Below are 19,938 nucleotides of genomic sequence, written 5' to 3' on the forward strand. Positions count from 1 at the left end.
GTTACTTTTAGCTGCCATCTGTGTCTGTTTGTGCTACTCGTTTTTCTTAAATGATGATGCTATTTTGATGATGCTTCAAGCTAAAAATAGTACTTTAAAAATCAGTCTTGTTTTCCTTCCCAGACACCAGAGAGTTCCCAATCAAACACAGAAACAAGTAGAAACAAAAATCTATGGCAATTGTGAAGAGAGCAAAGCCGCCTGGAATTCTGTACATTTTTAGAAGCTGCACCAGGCAACTCTCATTTTTAGGAGCAGGTCTGCTCAGGAAGAGAAAAGTCAACTGACATTTAACCAGAGCTAGAGTCACCAGGTCATAAATAAGAATGTTACTTTGAGATACAGTATAAAACCAAAGCCAGAGTGCGAAGTCAGAGCCCATCTATGACCCAGTTCCCGAGTTCAGAAATAAATTGACGGGTGAAGTTGTGGAAAGACGGAGAACACACGGTTGTCACTTATGAGCTTTGTTTTTATTGTTCAATGCATGGCCACACACACATATACTGGTTTTCTTTTGCACTGTGCATGGTGGGACAGTCACAATGAGAATGGTGATGTAAGACGGGACATTTCAGGAGTTTACAGAGGTCCAAACACAAGCCGCAGCTCTCTGGAAGAAGCCTGCTACCCGCCCTCCCCTCCCTTGCAGTTCTGCAGTAACGAGCTACAACATGAGGCTGATCAGCTTCCCCGCACCCCCCGCCCCCCTCTCCCTAACATGACACCTTGTTAAATAAATTCTGGGTTATAGATTCACGTTCTTTATTTTCTCCACAAAGTCGTTTGGTGGTGATCACACCCTTCCCCCTTTTTTACCCTAAAACATTCTTGCATAAATCATTCAAAGTTCAGCTTACAAAAAAAAAAAAAAAAAAAAGCAAAATAAACATCCTTTGGGTACAAAAATAAAAATCCAGAATTTTAAATGACACCTGTTACAGTCTCTTTTCTCCTTGTTCATTCGTATTTTAATCTTCTCAGAGCACAATGTGTGAGTTACGGGTCACAAACAGAACACTGCAAATGAAAAAAAAGACAAAAAAAAAAACAAAACCCCAGATTGAGAAAAAAAAAAAAAAAATCAGAAGCAGACACAGGGGGCTTAGATTTGCCTTTCCCAACCCTTCCCAGGAGCCAATGAGCTACAAGAAGTCTCGGCTTCTTGCGTATGGCTGAAAGCCACAGGTGTCGCGCGGACCGAGCACGTCATCGTGACACACCCGCTACCTTCTGCAACGCGCCGCCTACCAGAGCTGCACATTCCTAACACCGTCTCTCAAATACAGGCTTGAAGTGGGGGAGGGTTATGGGAGGGGGTCCAAACCACTTCTAAATATCTAGGGTGGATTTGTCTGAGCATGAGCATGTTTTCATGAGTGTGTCTGCAGGTTCTCCCGCCGCACGTATGTACTCGTTTTGCTAACATTTACAGTGTATTCCTGGTTATGGAGTGAACCAGGGGCACTTCAAAGTCGCGTGGCGTCGCCCTCTCACCGCTTCCGCACTCCGACCACAAGGGGTCTCACTTTTTATGTTGAGGAATGGGAAGTGGATGGTGAGAGGTCCGCCGCTTCTTATGGCGCCGTTTTTATCGCCTCCGCTTTTTCTGCGATTTTTTTTTCCTTCCTTAAGTACTCCTCAGTTTGTACGCATCGAGCCCTCCGAGCTTTTTCACCTCTTTCCTTTGACTTAACTTTCTTTTGAGTTGTTTATTTGTTTGTTTCTTTGTTTTTTTGCCTTTGGAGACGCAGATACACAGAGCGAAAGAGTGGGAGAGAGAGAGGGAGCGAGTGTTGTGATCCATCAGCTGGTTTTCGCAGCGCCGACGGCTGCCCCCCGCTCGAGCTCTCAGCCAATCTCCTTCCACTGCCGGTAGAACTCCACGATGTTCTTCAGCTCCATGCCTGCCGAGCCCGCCGCCTGGATGGCCAACTGGAGGGGGCGAGGAGCGAGACACTGAGTACAGCTGAAGTCACCGGTTCACACACTGCTACGCCAGAGCTATCCATTCAATATCTCTATTTGTGACATCACAGAGGGTTCTACCAGGCACCACTATGCCCTCGAGACAACCTGGCTTTTTGTTGCATTACAAACAAGTGGAAGAGACAACAAAGCATCTGTTTTGGTGAGGGGATAACATTTCTGGAAATTATTTCTGAAGCTTTTTGTGTGCGTTATATATGTTCCCATCATTTCATGTTGATATCTCTAAAAAATGATAATAATAATAATAATAATAATAATATCCTTATTTAAGGGACAAAGAATATTCCCAGGAGAGGCAGTTTTAATTTGAGGGCATTTGAAGCATTTCTGTTTCTGGAAGATTTAATTTTTTTTTTTTTTTGTCTCAAACAAGCACAAGTAAAACAGCCAACATGTGCAACAAAACAAAGGAAAAAAATGATAAAGTGCAAGTTGGAGAAGATGAAACAATCAGTGGCGACTGACCTTCATGGCGGCAGAGCGCGTGCAGAGTTCCTCCACCTGATGTCCGGTGAGGATGGTCACCATGCCGGCAGTGTCTTCATCTCCGTTGCTCTGGGAGATGGTCAGCTGACGGCAGCTGTCCACCATCTTGTATAAATGCCTGGAAAGAAAGTAGGGCAGTTCCATAAGTATAGGCAAAGAGCCCAGCAGCTCAGGTGCCAATCAGCAGGGCTGCAGGAGAGGAGTTTTACCAGGCTTCCATGTCCTGACGCTTCAGCTTGTCCCTCTCAAAACTTCGACCCGACTCCCTCTGGCAGCGGATGTACCTGCAGAGACACGAGATGATGTAAAACTGACATGCAAACAACAGAGCGGGAAGGCTCCCCTTGTGTTCACGCACACAACATCCGAACACACCTGTTGCCTTTGCGAAATTCAGTCTCCAGGAAGCGGATGCCGTCTCTTGCGCCGGCGTTTTCCTTTTTCAGCCGATCGAGTCCATCAATCACTGAACAAAAAACAACAACACATAAACAGGTGTAGTCCAGGACACACGAGATTGGACTTCAACACAACACGCGCCGTCTGGCACGGACCAACGAGGCGGCAGGAACACTGACCTGTCCGTGGGATGATGATGATGAAGCAGCTGCTATTGGCCAGCTGCCGGATGAGGTTGAGGTGCTGGCAGAGAGCGGCCGTGTCGGGCACCAGGTAGGGAGACATGGACGACTGGGCCTTGGGCTGCTGAAGGCTGCCCTCTAGCTGCGACACCTCCAACTGCGAGGAGGAGAAAGGCAAAAAAGAGAGGAGGACGTAATGCATTGGGATGCAATCTTAAAAGTAAAAGTAACATCATTACATTAAACGTGAAACAGGGTGTTTTGACACAGCGCCATTGTGAGAATCCACACTTCGTGATCAATGCCGGCCACAGGAGTCGAGTGTGTAATAAAAAAAGGTAAGTGTGACTGTAAATCACATGGAGTGTCTTCATACAGGTTCACAGGTGACAGTATTAGCACTGAACCATCAGTCAGAAGGGTAATGACAGAAACCTGCAGACGAAGCTGGGCCATGTCCCTCATCAGGCGATTTCGACGAGCCTCTTCTTCAGCCTGGACAAGATGACAAAGTAAGCAAAAGCCACTGGTACCATAATTCTGTCAGTCCAAAGCGCAACATTCGTCAACTCAACTTGGGGAAACATGGACAAAGAGACATTCACAGGCAAACAGCGCCCCCTTGTGGCGAAGGTGCTCCCTGTCACTCACCATCCTGCTCTGGGCCTTGGCTTGCTGCACCAGATTGTCCTGCTCTGACTGGCTGATGCTGGTGAAGATGCCCGCCTCTGGGTTGAAGTGAAGCACGTTGCCCTGCAGGTTGGTCAGGAAGTGGCCAAAGCTGCGAATGCAACACACTCGCACCACACACTGAGGAAGGGAGAAGGAAGGGGAGCGAGGGACGGATAAAAATAAAGATGGCTTTTATGTCGGTAAAACTGATGATGGAACACTGTGTTAGATATACATGCTCTGAAGAACCATTCACCAAAACAATGTCAAAGAAAAATGTTAAAAAAAACAACACATTTTTGTGTATATTGCCCCAAGTGGCAAAGCTCTGCACTGCTAAACTCAAACACTTTCCTCTTCAGCCCAGTAACCACTTTAACACAACAGATGGTGATGAATAGCACGATTTGTCAGCATGGGCGGCCAGAAAGAGGAGAATAATTTCATTCAGAGCTTCAACAGAAAGATTTATGTTTACCTAAAACCCGCTGAGCCCAAAACTTGTGTGAGTGCGAGTGTGAGTGTGTGTGTGTGTGTGTGTGTGTGTGTGTGTGTGTGTGTGTGTGTGTGTGTACCTCCTGCAGGGGGCCGAGGGAGGGATTTCGACAGGAGAAATCGAGCCTGCGGTGGGCGGCGCTGAGGGCGGGCAGGTGTCGCAGAGCCAGGTCCTCCGGCAGCAGCAGACTCTGGGCCAGACCGGGCTGCTCGCACTCACTCAGCAGCTTCGTCACCTCCGTGTTCAGACCCAGTTCTGCGGAGCGCGCAGGGGAGAAAGTTAACGCGTAAAGGATCCGGTCGAGCGCCTGAGAGTGCGCACACACACACACACACACGGACACACACACACACTGGTGTGACTGGGAGATAAATATTCAGTGAGACTGAGAGAGTGCAGCATCCTCACGTCTACAGCTGATCCATTTAGAATTCTGCAGCTACCACCGAAACATCATCATCGTTATTATCATCATTATTAGCAACAATAATCATAACATCCATCATCATGTTTTCAGACTGGTGAGTTGGAAGCATGAAAGTGGTATGAAGCTCTTGTTTGGCAAAGTGTCATCAAACGGAGAGTGAGGAAAATGGGCTATGAAGGGAACATAAGTATCTGCCAGTGTCTCACCAGCCTCCAGCATCTTGCCACCATCTGGCAGCAGGTTGAGCAGCACCGACAGTCGGTTCCACAGGCTCTGAGAACTCTGCAGAGACGCAACCAGTCACATTCAGCCCAGAAAGAAAAAAAAAAAGACATTTGAATGCAACAACAGCAGTCAAAGAACCCGCATGCTCACCTGGGCACACGTGAGGATGATGTCCGTGTTTGTTCGCAGCCAGTCGACAAAGACCTTCACCACCTGGATCAAGCCCTGATTGGTCAGGATCTCCAGCTTCTCCAGCTGGGTTTTTTCACTAGGGACAGACTGAGAGCTGCGCTGGCTGCCTTCCGTGTCAGAGTCCAGGTCTAGAGGAAGTTGACCAAATAAATAAAAAAAAAAACACAGGGGAAGTTTAACAAGAACAAAGAGTTTGTGTTGAGTATTGCATGAAATTCACAGGATGCTTGCTTATGCCTCTAACAAAATAAGCATGTGCCCAGAAAAGACTCTCCATGGTCCACTTTTCCAAAGCCACACGTAAAAATATTTTGATTTTGATCAACTGCGCGAGGCTATTTCACAGGAGTTTGGTAGGAAGAATGAAAAAAAACTATGGCTGTCAAACAATTATCTTATTTTGCATTTCAAGGCAGTTTTAATAATGTAAAGTATTTCTTACCAGAAATTGGCCAGAGGGGCCGACTCCGGGTTAGTAGAAGGGACAAAAAGGCTTGTTTGCTCCCATTCAGAGCTATTTTTTTTCATCAAGATCAATTCACATTGTCCATCTTGACTTGACAACTCCCTACCTGTGTGTTGAGACACCCAAAACCCCACCACCCAACCCGTAGCCTCTGTTGCTCTCTTTCGTGCGCGCGCGTTTGTTATAAATATGATCGCATTTGTCAATCGTGGTATTTTATTTTGAAAATTACCCAGATTTTCTTGCGTTTCTTTGAGCCACTTCCTGTCCAGCTTAACGCGGCTTGTTCGCTGTCAGGCACAAAAAGAAACGAGACGCCGAAGCGGTGGCTGCACGGTGCGAGCCGGCCGCGGAGGTGCGCGCCGCTTCGCGTCCGGTCTGAACGACACCGTCGTTTTACAAGAGCGCCGAGAGGAAGGGGGCTCCGTTCCAGCGGCGCTTCCGCTTTGAACACAGCCTTACATTTGAAATGCGATGAAAAAAAATTGACGCTTTATGCATCGTAATTAACTAATCGCGACGGCTGACAGCCCTCAGAAAAACAGAACATAAAAACTTCACAGAGGCTAAAGCGCAGTACCGTTTTCAGTGGTTCCGTTGGCAGTAGCAGGGTTCACATCACTTAGGGACTCGCCACGGGGCGGGGGCGTCTCCTGGGAGGGGGGAGCCGAGGTGTCGGTGGGGGTAGGGGTGGGCGTGGGCGTGGTCGAGGACGACGAGGCCTGCGGCCTGAGCAGCATGTTGCTGAAGGTGGGAGCCAGGCGGAAGCAACGCTTGGCCTGGAAGAGCTGCGAGGACATGGCCTGCAGGTTGCTGCTGATGCTGGAGTCGCCCGGCAGCAGGGGCCCGTTGGTGGTGGGGGGCGTGTCCCTGCCCCTCTCGGCTCGCTCGCCCTTGGCCCGCCCTTCCTGCTCCTCCCCCTCATCGTGCTGCTCCTGGCCCTGGCCCTCAGGGGAGTTTTCCGCGTCCTCCATGTCCTCCAGGTCCGAGCGGGACTCCTGGCTGTTCATGTCCGAGTCGGTCTCCACGTCGAACGCCGTCCCGCCTTCCTCCTCCTCCTCTTCCTCCTCGTCGGAGCCACTCCCCCAGCTGCCCTCCTCGCCCAGGCGGTCTCTCTTTCGCTCCTTCCTAACAGGCGCCGGATTCTCTGGCGTCCTCTCTGCAGCGCCACCGGCTGGATCGGTGCCGGCTCTCCTCTCCTCGTCCTCGTCTTCGTCCTCCTCGCTCTCGAACCCTTCGCTCAGGTCGCTCTCGTCCTCGCCGCGTGTGTCCTTGTGTGCGCAGCGGCGCCGGCGGAGCCTGGAGAGGCGGGTGTACTTCTTCTTCTGCCTCTGCTTCTCCTCCTCCAGCTTGTGCTCCTCTTCTACGGTGCAGTGCTGTTTCTTGCCCTCTTCCTCTTTGGCCTCCTTCTCGTCGTCCTCCTGCTCCAGGGAGCCGTTCTGCAGCGGCTTCTCGTCACAGTGATCCGTCCGGGGAGCCGAAGGATCCCTCAACTCCACGTCGTCTGGACAAAAGACGGCAGGAAAAATCATTTCAGGTCGCACAACCACATTACATTTTTCACAAAGGTGCAATAGACTTATTTATATGTTAGTATGGAGATAGCTATCGTAAATCCAACTGTCTGTAAGATGTAAATATCCTTTTTTCTCCTTTTATATCCTATAAGTATTTCATTTGCATTGCCTTATTTCTTTAATTAATATTGTCTTATCTTTTTTGCACTACACAGTTGCTGTAATTATGCAAATGTACCCACTGTGGAATTTAATAAAGGCACTCTATTCTATTCTATTTGCAGGGAGCTAAAAGCAAGGTAAAACCAGAGATTCTAATTATGCAGTTTTCTGCTGATCAGCAGATTTTTGGTGTGTAATTTATTGCACCAGGCTGAAAACAGGATGCAAGATTGAAGAGTAGCTACAATATAGGACCATGTAGGCCACGATCCTTCAGGATGTTTGCTGACGAGGATTAACTGGGACTGAGGTATTGATTTCATGTCAGGCACAGGCTCGCAAGATTCCCGCACTCCTCTGTATTAAATCCCTTTCGGATGTGATCTTGCGTCAAATCCCGGTTAGTTTCCAATCTCACCTCCGGTGTCAGCGGGCAGAGGAGGCACCTGACTCTCCACATCCTCCAGTTCAGCCTGCAGCCTGATATTAACGTGGTTCACCAGGTGGGAGAAGAGCGCCAGAGTGAAAGCTATGGACGCGCTGTACTGTTTGGATCCTGCAGACACAAACCAACGGAAAAAAACGAGATGAGAACAAAAAACTTGCTGTGATTTGCCTCCGCGGCTGCAGGCGGATACGGACCTCCCCTCTTCAGGCTGTGCACCACCATCAGACACGTCACCACCATCTTGAAGACGAGGGTGTCGGGCAGGACGGGGCAGGAGGTGTCGGCGTGCTGCTGCTGTTGCTGCTGCTGCTGCTGCAGCTCCTCGTCCTCCTCGCTGGGCGAGTGGAGGGCGCCGGTGTGCGCCTGCGGCGGCAGGTAGAACAGCACCAGGTTGAAATCCTCTAGCACCGACTGGCAGAGCGACGTCAGCTCCGTCTCCATCAGGCTGCGGGGAAACCATGAGGGGAGGTGGCGGCGTGGAGGAGAAAAGGTTGCACATCAGATCAGATCGATAGAATTTGCTCAACTTCATTTAATGAATAATACAAAGCGACACGATCACATGTAATCTTAGAAAATCGCATTTCTGAGTCAACTGCATGTATAATTACTTTAAAAACACTGATTTCACAAATATTCGAGTAGCAGTATAATCTTTGCAGTTTCATCACTCCGTCGAAATGCTTTGTTTAGACAGCTTCTAAACACAAACGAGCTGAGGGGGATGTTGCAATATCACAGGGTGAGTGACAGCACAGGCGACTCACCTGTTCTTCGGCTGCAGCAGGCTCTGGAGGTACATGAAGCTCACCAGGAGGCGCTTGATGTCTTTCGATCTGCACGACAACACTCGTTACAAAACTAAGTAAGCCGTAGTGAATAATAAAAACATATTTTTATTGGCTATACAAAATATTGAGCCTCACATGACCTGGTGAGTAGCAGGAATTGTAGGCAATCCAAGTTTTAAACCAATAACTGGGTTACCGATAAAATAGTGGGCGTGTTAAACGCCGTTGGTCGATCAACAATGCACAACGCTGCAGTGTCTCCGTGCCAAACACCAAGTCTATGGCTAGTTTAGTCAAGACTTAAACTGATCGGGCTTGTGGAGGCTCAGCTTCAGTGTCTACTTCGCAAAATAATTTGTCTATTAGCTTCACCCCAGAATGTGCAGCAAATCCAGGAAACCTCTTCACGTATTCTTGTGGATTCGGACATTTTATTCCACAGATTCACAGTGAGTTGAGTGCTGCCATACTTGTCTCCTTTTTTATTCACATTTTTGCTTCTCACCTTTGACGGGCTGGCGACAGCTTCTTCATCTCCTGCTTCTTGACCTGTTGATACATCTTGGCGGCTTTGTCGAACAGACGTTTCAGGTTGCCGTAGGCGCCCTCGAAGGGGGCCTCTGATTGGATACTAGCACACACACGAGACACGGGTTAAGAATCTCACCCCACTGGCTCGGGGATCAACAATTCGGTCGCACTGAGTGACACACAAGCCGCCTCTCACCAGCGCAGGTAGTAGTAGGTCGCCTCCACATTGTAGAACTTACTCCCAGCCAGCGTGCCCAGTTGATTGAAAGGCATTCCTGGAAAGAAGCGCAGCAACAAATTTACTCACTACTGCACTTAACAAATGATGCAGAAGAGCTTATCGAAGTTTTTGCAGAATTTTGAGGGAAAGAAATGCAGGTGCAAACTAAAGTAATATGGCTGGATTGAGGCAAGAAGGCCCATTCTATGGAATAGTATGATTTATTCAATAATAACGCTAATGTGCTGAATTATTGGCACAAAATGAGGCTTTCTGACTCGACTGAGACGGTCTACCTGATGAGCTGGTTGAGCTGGACCCTCCAACAGCCTGACAACATGACAGACAGCTGTGATGCAACTTTAGTTGTTGCAGCAGGAGCCCTCAGTTAGCTGATAATCTTCTGCCTAACCTGACTTTTATCCAAGCCATCTCCTCAAACTGCATTCCATTTGACTGAGTCATATCAGTTAAGGAAAAAAAAAAACCCCAAAAAAACAGCAACAAAACTCTCTCACTTGATTTGGTGGTGACAGGGGGAATTTAATTGCTTGTTGTGGCGGCTATCAGCAAATTACAAGAAACCCATTCTCATGCTACCTGGCTGATGGAAAACCAGTGCGCAGACCTGAACAGCAGGCAACGGCAACTCACCGACGTGAGGCATGACGGACCAGGCTTGATGGTAAAACCTCTCTGCCAGCTGTTCAGCCTCCACTCCAGCCAACTCGTTCTGATAACGAGCTGCAGGAAAAAAGCAGAGAATGTAAATGTGGACAAACATTTAATTAGCTCATAAAACAAAGCAAAGATACACAAGGAGTGATTTCACTTGAGAGCTCGTCTTTGTTTTGCGCCGACGACTCAGACAAATCTAAACTGAGAATTTAAAAACTGCAAATACGTGTCTCAGACCTTCAAACACAAACTGGGCAGAGATTCTATTTAACTGCTCAACATGACATCATTTCTGTGTGTTCACCTAAATCTCCGAGGTAGACCAGACAGCGATGACAGGCCATCTGTGCCCACTCCATCTCCTTTGGGGTGGCCGACACTGGTTTCTTTCGGCCTGCAGAAAAGAAAAATAACACAATATCGCCTTTTAAAATCCCTCAGTATTGTCTCTCGGACTTTCTGCTGTGTTAAAAAAAAAGAAAAAAGAATGCGTTTTTCATTCCAGCGAAGCAACAATTTACAAATACCAGCGGGTCTGACTGTGGAGAGACGGTTGCCTGCTCATGTTGAGTCCTAATGATGATCTAAATGACCACAGGCTCATTGGTTGAGACATGTGAAGAAGTGCTGGTATACACGCTACTATGAACATATTCACACCTTAGAGCATGCGTGGTACAGTCAGAAAACCGTGGCCCTGCACCCGCAACTTCCCCTTTGCTGTAAACAGACCGACGGAGAGATTTGCATTGCAGAACAGTGCGCTGTTACAGAATGCGAGAGGAAATCAAGACACCAGATACATAAAACTCTGGTGAGACTATTAAGAACAATAACACATACAGCACAATAAACTATAGGAAATGAGGCTAAAGTGTGCAGCTTGAAGTTTAAATATTACATCTTCTGATTTCACAACACTCTCACATGCCTTCATTTAAACCATGACTACTGCAGACCAAGCTGTCCTCAACCCAGGCCGTTTTCGAGCGTTCCTTCTCTCTCACAGACCGGCAGCCCTGCTCGGGTTTGAAGCTCTGATTTCTTGTGAGGGAAACAGGTTTCCAACAGCGGCCGTTTAAATACCAAAGCTATGAGATTATTGATTTTGTTCAGTAAAACACTGCTCATGTAAATACCAATCAGCGGGTCCGTGACGTGGGTCCAATCGATGCAGTCCTGCATCTCCAGCTGGTAATGTGACTGGATGTACAGTAGCAGGTGCTGATAGAAACCCACGCCGGCGATCAAGTGCGTGCGGTAGGCGCACTCCAGGGTGCTGCGGCTGTGGATGTGCTGCAGTGGACAGGGAAAGATGCATTTGTAAAAACAAAAAAATCCCCAACAAAACAGAGATTTCCTGCGACAGCCGCTGGGACACTTACCTTCTTGTTTGTCTTGATAACCTGGATGACCTCATAGTAAACCTTCCTCCAGAGCAGCTCCTCAGCCTTGCGCCCATAGTCGACTGGGTGGAGAAACATCAGCTTCACACACAGCTCCCTCAGCCTGTGAGCATGCACACAAACACAGTCGTTCAGAGATGCCGTTACCTTCATTTTCCGAAAACTCTTGTTTCATCTCACTAACTTCTCCTTTACAGATGTATTTTAAGTTGCATTGTTCTGGGCAGCTGTGGCTCAGTTGGTGGAGTTGGCTGCGAATTGATGATCGAAGAGTTGGCGGTTCAATTTCCGTCTACACGCGTCTTAAGTGTCCTTAGGCAAGACACACTGAACTCTAATTGCTCCCAATGGGGCTGGCAGCACCTTGCATGGCAGCAGCCACCCATTGGTGTATGAATGAGTGAATGAGAGGCCATTGTAAAGCGCTTTGGGGTACCATGAAGGTGCTGGAAAGCGCTGTATAAGTGCAGTCCATTTACCATTTTAGTCAGAATTGATTATTCATCATTTTTATGTTCTAATGTTGTCTCTTACACAGATGGCTGGGGAACTGGACTCGAGGGTAACCTGATGAAGTAACTTCTAAATGATGCATCAATTCTGGAGGCACGGGTATCTCACACAACCTCACTCTCAAAACTGTTGCCTCTCGCCTTAAGTGAACAAAAGGGTCCACATAGCTGTGCACAACACAAACTAGTCACTGATGTGAGCGTGTTTCTGCCATCTGTGAGTCACGCCATGACTTTGTTGTGTGAAGTGATTCAAGAGAGTGAGGGCCACCAGTTTCACAGTTGTCAGTCCCAACTTAATGTTCAGTGAACAGACCAGGAGAGAACAGGTGGTAAAGAAAGCTATTTTGCTTGTTTCTTAAACTCTGGGATTGTGTAAAAGAAAATAAACTCAAAGATGACTTTAACCTAACAGGTCTTGTATAATATGAGGACACAAGCAATGTCAAAAAAAAAGAAAAAAAAAGACTTCTGAGATTCCAACCTACAGGAAGTTTGTCTATTGAAGAAAGCAGCACAGAAAATGAGGTTCAGAAACAAGCACAGCTTGAGGTGACAGTGTCACATAATAAGCACCAGTGAAAGCAGTGGTTCTCATCAGAGCTTTTACTGCCACCTACTCTCGACAGCTGTAGGAGAGCTTTAATCAAATTTACACTGTAAAATATCCAACTACATAAAATGAAAAAGACCTAACTGCTTGTCGAGCAGCGTCTCTCCCTACCAATAACAACCAATCTCCACAGACACATGGTCACACCTCCGACTCACACACCACCAAATTTCCCTTCCTCTTTTCAGAGAAAGGGAACACTGCAGCATGTTGACAGACACGCCTTGGCATAAGATTTAGCTAAACTTCTTACACACTAAATGGATCCAAACCAATGTGTTTCAGATGCTTCTAATGCAACGCGAACTTTACTTTGAAACGTAAACGAGAAAGACGTTTGGGTGGGGGGAGGACAGAAGGGACAGGTGGACCTACTTGTTGCGAAGACTGATGTTCTCCGGCTTGAAGACCTCCTTGTAGGACGCTTTGCTGCCGATGATGACATCCAGCTTGTGCACAGACTCCACCACAGCCCTGGGGAGCCATTGAAAATCACAAACATCAGATGGCCCGTTCGCATTGAAAGACCACCCCGACAGATATCCAAACCCCCTTTGTTTCATTTCTTCAAAAGCAGCGGCGCTAACAGCAGCTATTTACTATGAACTCATGAGCCACCGCAAGGGACTTTGTCCTAACTGAGCGCACAGTCTGACACAATACTCAGTCAAACAAATGAATACTTTGGGCTCCTCACGGCCGTGACGGAAGAATCAATCAAAGTACACGAGGAGCCTTTGATGTGCGGTGGAACCGAAAACCCCGCTAGCGCTAATTAAGCTAACACAACACCGTCCAAATTAGCATCACGTTAGCAGCACAAAAACGGTCGCGTCAACTCACCTGTAAAGCCGCTTGATGAGAAGAACTTTCGCCTCAGGCTCGCTGTCTTGTCCAGGTCCACTCATATTAGCAAAAAAAATAACCTGTTCTTGGATCACACGCTCCGGCGTTCAATCGCCAAGTTGTCACAGGTCCTCGGGTTTGTTTCCCGGCAGCGACTGCCGTGTTGATAGCCAACTAGCGCCACTAGCTATCAGTGTAACGGTGGCCTCCCCACCTCCCCCTCAGAGCTCTCCCGGTCGTTTATTTTGTCCTGTGGCGAGACCCCCTCTACCCATCCGTTCTATATGCCGGGTAGAAGGGGATGCCTTGTAAATTACGCCCTTCCCGGTCAGCTGAAACGCTTCGCTGTGCTTGTTGTGCTGTTCCCTGTTGCAGCCATCGTTACGAAGGCGGCCATTATTCCGAGCAGCCAACGTAACGTCTAAATATCGCGAGACGTCAAGAAGGGAACCAAGGAAATGACATGAGAGGTTGCCAGGTTGACGACACATTGCATGTCTGCGTAATAAATCTCTTTTGAAAACGTTTATCTACCGGGCAAATTAATGATCCCAAATTACTAGAAATTCTGTCATTAAAGGAAAACGAAGAAAACGTGCGCCGTGTTCACAATGTGTGTTTTTTAAGGCGTTGGTGAAAAGCGAGTAAAACCGGTAACTCTTGTGTTGTCAAAACTGAGCTTGGTTACTGTTACTTTACATCTAATCGTTTTTAACATTTTGATGATTTGAGGTAGAAGTCAATGTCATTTCTAAAACAACAACAACAACAACAACAAACAAAAAAACAAAAAAAATCAAAACAAAACACGTACTTTTACATTTCTTAAATGATTTGTTTCTATTGCCATCAAGCTGTTAAGCGCAGACTTGACTTGAATTCTTCTGTTGTACATTCCACTCGCTGTACTTTATCAGAATGAATAAAAGTACAGCGCTATCTGGTACTGTAACTGAGGTGGTGTGAACGGGGTTGAATATATGTACTCCATGGAGTCTATTATTTCTCATTAGGAAGTCTTTACAGAGACTCAGGTACAGAGTCCTAGTTCGGGGGAGAAAAAAAACAATCCGCAAAGCTATACAGTAATTCACTTTTAACAAACGCTTTAGGGAATAGTCACCGTTTTCCTTGCTGTGACCAACGCTCCTGTTGAGTCTTGATGTAATTTAACCTCATGTCCAGCAGAGGTCTACAAAGATTGTATATTTTTTTGTTGTATAAGAAAAAAATGTGCAAAAATATTTACTGCCTCGTTTCATGGCACATCTCTGTGTTGTGAAGACGCGATATTGGTGTGATAGCTGCCAATAGAAGGAATTGTTGTTACCACGGAGTGCCAATTACAGTTAAAATGCTATGTTGATAAATATTTCAGTGATGCTTTTGAAGGGTGGGACTATTTTTAGAAGCAAATGCCATTCATACACATGGAAAAAAAAACACCTATATATATTAAATTGTGGCATCAGTATATTTTCAGACTTCAAACATGAAAGTCTAATCTTGAATGGTTGATGGCTGCTGGGTCAAATCCCACAGCATTAATAATAATTCCTCCATTGTGCTAATTTCCTCCCGTCTCCGTCCACTCTCAGAAGTTGCCAAAGCCCAGAGGAGCTGCAGACGATTAAGTGTAGGAGGATGAGGATAATTACAAGGCTGCTATATTCAGTGGGGCCCCCCTGAGTTCCCAGATCCTGCCTGCCATCCACAATCTCTGCCCCTCAGCTGGAGAGTGTGAGAGAAAATGGTCAGCTCTGCTCTCAGCAAGAAAGGAATCACAATCCTGACACAGGGAGAAAAAAAAATGATGATGATGTAGCCGGTCCAGATGGCACTGGGACACCAACAGTCTTACCTGTGATCAGAATACATGAGGTTGAATAACACAGCCTGGCCTGCAACCAAGATTAGCGTCCACTTTTTGTCTCGTTTTAAAATATAAAGGGTGAAATAATCACTTGTCCGTGTGTGTAGTGTAAAAAGTGCTGTTCGTGAGAATCTGTGCACGACAATGAAACACCAAAACAACAATTTATTTTGAAGGGCGTTTAAATAAAAGCACACAGTGTCACACTTGGTTAAGAATTTAATTATTTGTTTATTAATTTATTTACGTATTCCTATCTCCAGTTGCCCACCCGAAAAATATAAATTCCGGTGTATTCCAAAAAAGAAGGCAACAAAAAGAAAAGAAAATGGCATCTTCATCCACTGCATCAAAAGGAAGTCATCAACAAAAGTGGCAATAATTATTATCATTATTACAATAATAATTCAATGATCAGAATATCCACATTCATAACAAATCCATATACAACTGCAATACACTCTTCAACACCACTCTTCCATTAATATACACAAAATCCCCAAATGTCTGTCCTGCCAAAACAACAATAGAGGGGTTTTTTTGGGGAGAGGGGCTATGGCTTGTCAAGGGCAATGAGGATGAGTGACCGGCGGAGTGGGTGGAGCTATGGTTCACAGAAGTGGAAGGGGAGGAGGCACACTTATTCAGGAAGGACCTGTACAAAACAAGCAATGTGAGGCGATGACGGCGTACGGTGGTGGAAGGAAGCCGGACCGACCGACCGACCGCACGTCAGCGGGAGGTCAGGCGGCTCCGCCAGAGGCAGAATTTGGGGATGAAAATTCCAAGAAATATATATGGGTTGTCGGAATAAATATATAACTCTGCATGACAACCGTTGCAAACATATACCATAGGAACCTAAACTGAAAGATACCCTAGAACTCATAACAGGAACTCTTCATTTAAAAAAAAAAAAAAAAGAAAAGAAAAAGAAATGCAGATGGAGGTTTCTGGAAACAACAACCAAAAAAAAAAATGCCTTAAGTTTATGTATGTACAAACATTGCTTGGTCACCCAAATCTTACTTAGAAAAGCACTTCTGTTTGTTTGTTTCTATTTCACTTTAAAGTTGGTCGTAAAATGAGTGCAACAAGCGTAAGATTATGTGAGTTTTGCACATCGTGTGAGAGCTTCAAGAATGCAGCTGTTTCATTTAAATGATTTTTTTTTTTTACGTAAGTGACAGACCTCGCTGATACTCTTAAGTCTGCACAGAAAAGTGCCTGGTTATAAGCTCGGTACAGTGTGTAAAAACCTTTCCATGCCTCAGTATTGGTAACTTGAGAAGACCTATTCATAGAAAGAGAGAGAAACATTAGAGGGAAAAAATAACTGTACACTCTGCATATACAAACAGACTGTATATACACATGGACATACCATATATACACATTTACCCAGTATATACACGCACACACACACACACACACAAAAAAAAAAAAAAAAAAAATTAGCCGGTAAACACACGTATGTACAAACACATTCACTCGTTTTCAGCGGCACCTCTAACATGTCTCTCTCTGTGAGTGTGTGTCAGCAGCAGGGATTTCAACTCGCAGCACCATCACTGGGGCCTCCGTCCGCGGGTACAAAGGTTTCAGTTGTGGTGTTTTTTTATTTTTTATTTGAAATATCCCCCCCCAGAATTTCTCAGCCAATTCGGCTGCAGGGGACGTCAGCCGCGCTGACACCGCGAGTTCATCCTCTGCTCTGTTAAAAAGTCGTACAGACACGTAGTCGGAGTGGTGTAGAAAAAAAAACAACAAGGTCTGTCCTCGTCCGGAGGCTTTCGCATCGTCCGTCAAGTGGAGAGCTCCGTGGCGAGCCAGAAAACATCCGTCCGTTATTCGATTTCATTTTTTTTGTCATACTGTTTTTCGGGGGGCGGGGGGATTTGGAACCGAGAGGTCACAGCAACGTGCAAACCAGCTGTTAAGGGGGAGTAGGTGTACACAACTTTTTGTCCCTTCCTTCGCAGTCCACAGGTGGGGGGTGGGGGGGGAGCAAAGTAATTATCCTCTCCGCAAGATTGTCTCAGTAAGAAAAGTTTGTTCATATAAAAGGGATTATTAATGAACTCCCATTAGATAGAGGCCATCTATCTATATCAAGAAATAAATATCTGCTCCGGAAGATTTCTGATGAAGAGTCACTTGTTTCTGTTAAATACTATAGTAAGAATAAGGAGTGTCATAGAAATATAAATTATAACATTCTGCCCGGGTTGTACTGTAGTTGTTGTTTTTTTTTTTGCCAAAGTCCTCGCCGAGGCATGAGTTCTGAAGCAGATTCACATGTTGTGTTAGGCTGTGCATATTTAGGTTCACTTTAAAAATCATAAAGTCTGAGAAGCGAATCAGAACGCAAGAGCAAAAGAAAAAAAGATTATTAAATGGAGAAATAGACCAGGCTAGTTCAAGAAAGTGGTTAAATAATGCTTTTCCTAGATAGATATAAAGAGTTGAGAGGTGAAAATCAAACGGCAATTTGAAAAGACTACGAGAGAGAGAGAGGAGAAAGTGAGAGTGAAAAAAATGCTTTCAAATCTAAATCGGTTTGATTTAGATTTGAAGAGAAGTCAAGCACCGTTGAAATCCACCTTATAGCCGCAACACGTCCGCCCTCTCTCGTATTCCCCAAGCATCCTTGGCCTCAGCGTCCCCTCTGTTCTGCTGATTGGTCAGACTGCATAGCTCTTCTTTGCATGCTCGGCAGGCTATAGCAAAAAGAAAACGCCGACACGTGTCCAGCCTACCATGCTTTGTTTGCTTGTTTGTTTAAGGTAAAACTTAGATCCATCCGAGAGGTTTTCAATCGCGCAAAAAAAGGGAGTCCTGCTATCAAGTCAGAGAGAGGGGGCCCAAGTTAAAGAAAATACTCGAAAAAAGAAATTTAAAAAAATGATTAAAAAAATCCCAGCAAGTTCCTTACATGGTCCGCTGGGGCTCTGCGTCATCCTTAGAGCAAAGAGAATGGGACCAGAGGCCCAAGTTCTCCCTTTGTCAGCCAATCGCGTCACGGGACATGGCTCGGGACATTTGGCCGTGCCACCGTGACGCCTGCCGGTGGTGCATCAGCCAACTAGGTTCCACACTGTCCTCCATGAAGCTTTGAGAGTGGCTACAGGGTGGGTGGGTAGGGGTGAGGGAGGGAGGGGTGAGGGGGAGAAACACAAGGGAGAGGGAGAGGGGAAAAAAAAAAACGGGGGTGGGTTCTTGATCAGCCGCTACGGAAGCATGAGCCACGCGACCAAGAACGTCTCGCCAGAGGTGGACTCCTCCCTCTTCCTAGCTGAGCTCTGCATGTTTACCTGAGTCACTGAGGTATGTATATATATATATATAGATATATATATATGTTGTATATCTACTTTATTTAACAGCAATGTGTTTGTTTTCTCAATTGTCTCATGTCTCTGAGCAGCGTTGCCGTGAAAGCTGCGCAGGAAAGCTAATCTCTACCTAGGAGTGCTAGCGTTGTTGTTGTAGCATTTGGTGGTTGAGCAGTTAAGACATTCACTGGAAGTGTAATCTAACCTACTAGCACCGGCCTGGAGGGCGCTGGCTTTGGCTGCATTTTTTTTTTTTTGTCTCTATCTGTTTGGCGAGGAGGGAGAAAAGAAAGGCAGATACAGGAGCTGCAGAGACGATAAACGAAACCACATCAAGACAAACAACCGCAAACAGACATAATGAGAGAGCATGGGGTTCATGTTACAGTTTGGAGCACTCGCCATTGGACACACGAAGAACAACACAGCACATCTGAGAAGTCGACATAGTGACTGCAAAACTCTTCTTTTCAACCAAAAGTCGCTGAGGAATGTATCCCAGGCACTTACTGGTGGGGTTGTACATTCTTAAGTGGTTGAAATTGTCACAAATTTGGGAAGAAAATCCATTTTCATCTAATGTGTAGAAATGCTGGGGAAGTTTCTCTAAAATCCTTTCTTCTAAAATTGCCAACAATCAGTTGTTGGATCGGGATGCCTTTGAAACATTCATTTCTCCTCCCATGTGGAAGGTGCAAATTGCAGCAAAACACTTTGTGTATGTGTGAATACACTTTTGTGATGAAAACAATAAATAAAAACATACAGACATCAAAAATGGCCAAACACAAAAACTAAGTTTGGTAATTTCATTCAAATTGTCTGCATCAAATTTTGCTATTTTGCTGAGTCCGACTGTGTGAGGATGCTTGAGGAAATTTTGGGGGATTTGTCATTTCGGATTGTGTGGAGCCGTTGCATTAAATCAGAGATCGGAGGAGGTGTTGGTTTAAAAAAAAACAAAAAACCTCACAGACAATGACAGACAAGTCCCGCCCACCCTGTTCAGACATAAATACAAAAACAGGACACAGAGAACGAAGACAAAAAAAAAAAACACAGAGAAAAAACAACAACACATGAGGTGCAGGTTCCCGCAGGCAGCAGGAGACAGAGCAGAGACGAGTGAGTGGACCATGACAGAGGAGGCAGTATATGGCAGACACAGACACTCGACTTGGAAAATGGCACCATTTGTTTTGCTATTGTTTTTTTTTATTTTTTCTGTTTAGCACCAGTTGATCACATGTCAGTTCTGAGATTGAGAAGAGAAAAACTGCACGAGCTCAGTTCCGAAAAAGTACAAAGTAAAAACAAATTTCACTCCGACAAGGAAGAGGTCCCGAAAAAGGTCTCGCGTCACTCGCACCTCAACCATCCGAGTCTCGGAATCTCTGCTTCCAGCCCTCACAATCGTTTCTAGGACCAGCAAAAGGTCAATTTCACTTCTGAGGTGGGAAAAAGCCGCT

General features: G+C 46.0%; 2 protein-coding genes across 7 annotated transcripts in view; both read right to left on the reverse strand.

Moving 5' to 3' along the window:
• Positions 1 to 451: 451 nt before the first annotated feature.
• smg5 (SMG5 nonsense mediated mRNA decay factor) lies at positions 452 to 13,744 on the reverse strand. The gene is made up of 22 exons (XM_076043175.1): positions 13,259 to 13,744; positions 12,791 to 12,889; positions 11,270 to 11,393; positions 11,024 to 11,180; positions 10,189 to 10,278; positions 9,861 to 9,950; positions 9,183 to 9,261; positions 8,961 to 9,086; positions 8,432 to 8,500; positions 7,859 to 8,109; positions 7,635 to 7,772; positions 6,118 to 7,041; positions 5,030 to 5,199; positions 4,861 to 4,936; positions 4,307 to 4,482; positions 3,711 to 3,869; positions 3,495 to 3,554; positions 3,057 to 3,216; positions 2,854 to 2,944; positions 2,688 to 2,762; positions 2,458 to 2,596; positions 452 to 1,935 (listed from the first exon to the last, which is right to left on the reverse strand). The coding sequence occupies exons 1-22, from the start codon at positions 13,321 to 13,323 to the stop codon at positions 1,852 to 1,854; spliced, it is 3,402 nt and encodes a 1,133-aa protein (XP_075899290.1). The 5' UTR covers positions 13,324 to 13,744; the 3' UTR covers positions 452 to 1,851.
• Positions 13,745 to 15,340: 1,596 nt separating this feature from the next.
• The window catches only part of syngap1b (synaptic Ras GTPase activating protein 1b), a 116,288-nt gene continuing 111,690 nt past the window's right edge, over positions 15,341 to 19,938 (reverse strand). For all 6 annotated transcript variants that reach the window (XM_076043223.1, XM_076043220.1, XM_076043217.1 and 3 more), the window contains one exon: positions 15,341 to 18,258. In XM_076043223.1, the coding sequence (XP_075899338.1) occupies positions 18,141 to 18,258 (118 nt within the window). In that variant the 3' untranslated portion in view covers positions 15,341 to 18,140. The remainder of the gene's footprint in view (positions 18,259 to 19,938) is intronic.

Source organism: Nelusetta ayraudi, unplaced genomic scaffold, assembly GCF_046127955.1.
Source record: "Nelusetta ayraudi isolate G7.1 ecotype Tasmania unplaced genomic scaffold, CSIRO-AGI_Nayr_v1 ptg000074l, whole genome shotgun sequence".
Taxonomy (NCBI): domain Eukaryota; kingdom Metazoa; phylum Chordata; class Actinopteri; order Tetraodontiformes; family Monacanthidae; genus Nelusetta; species Nelusetta ayraudi.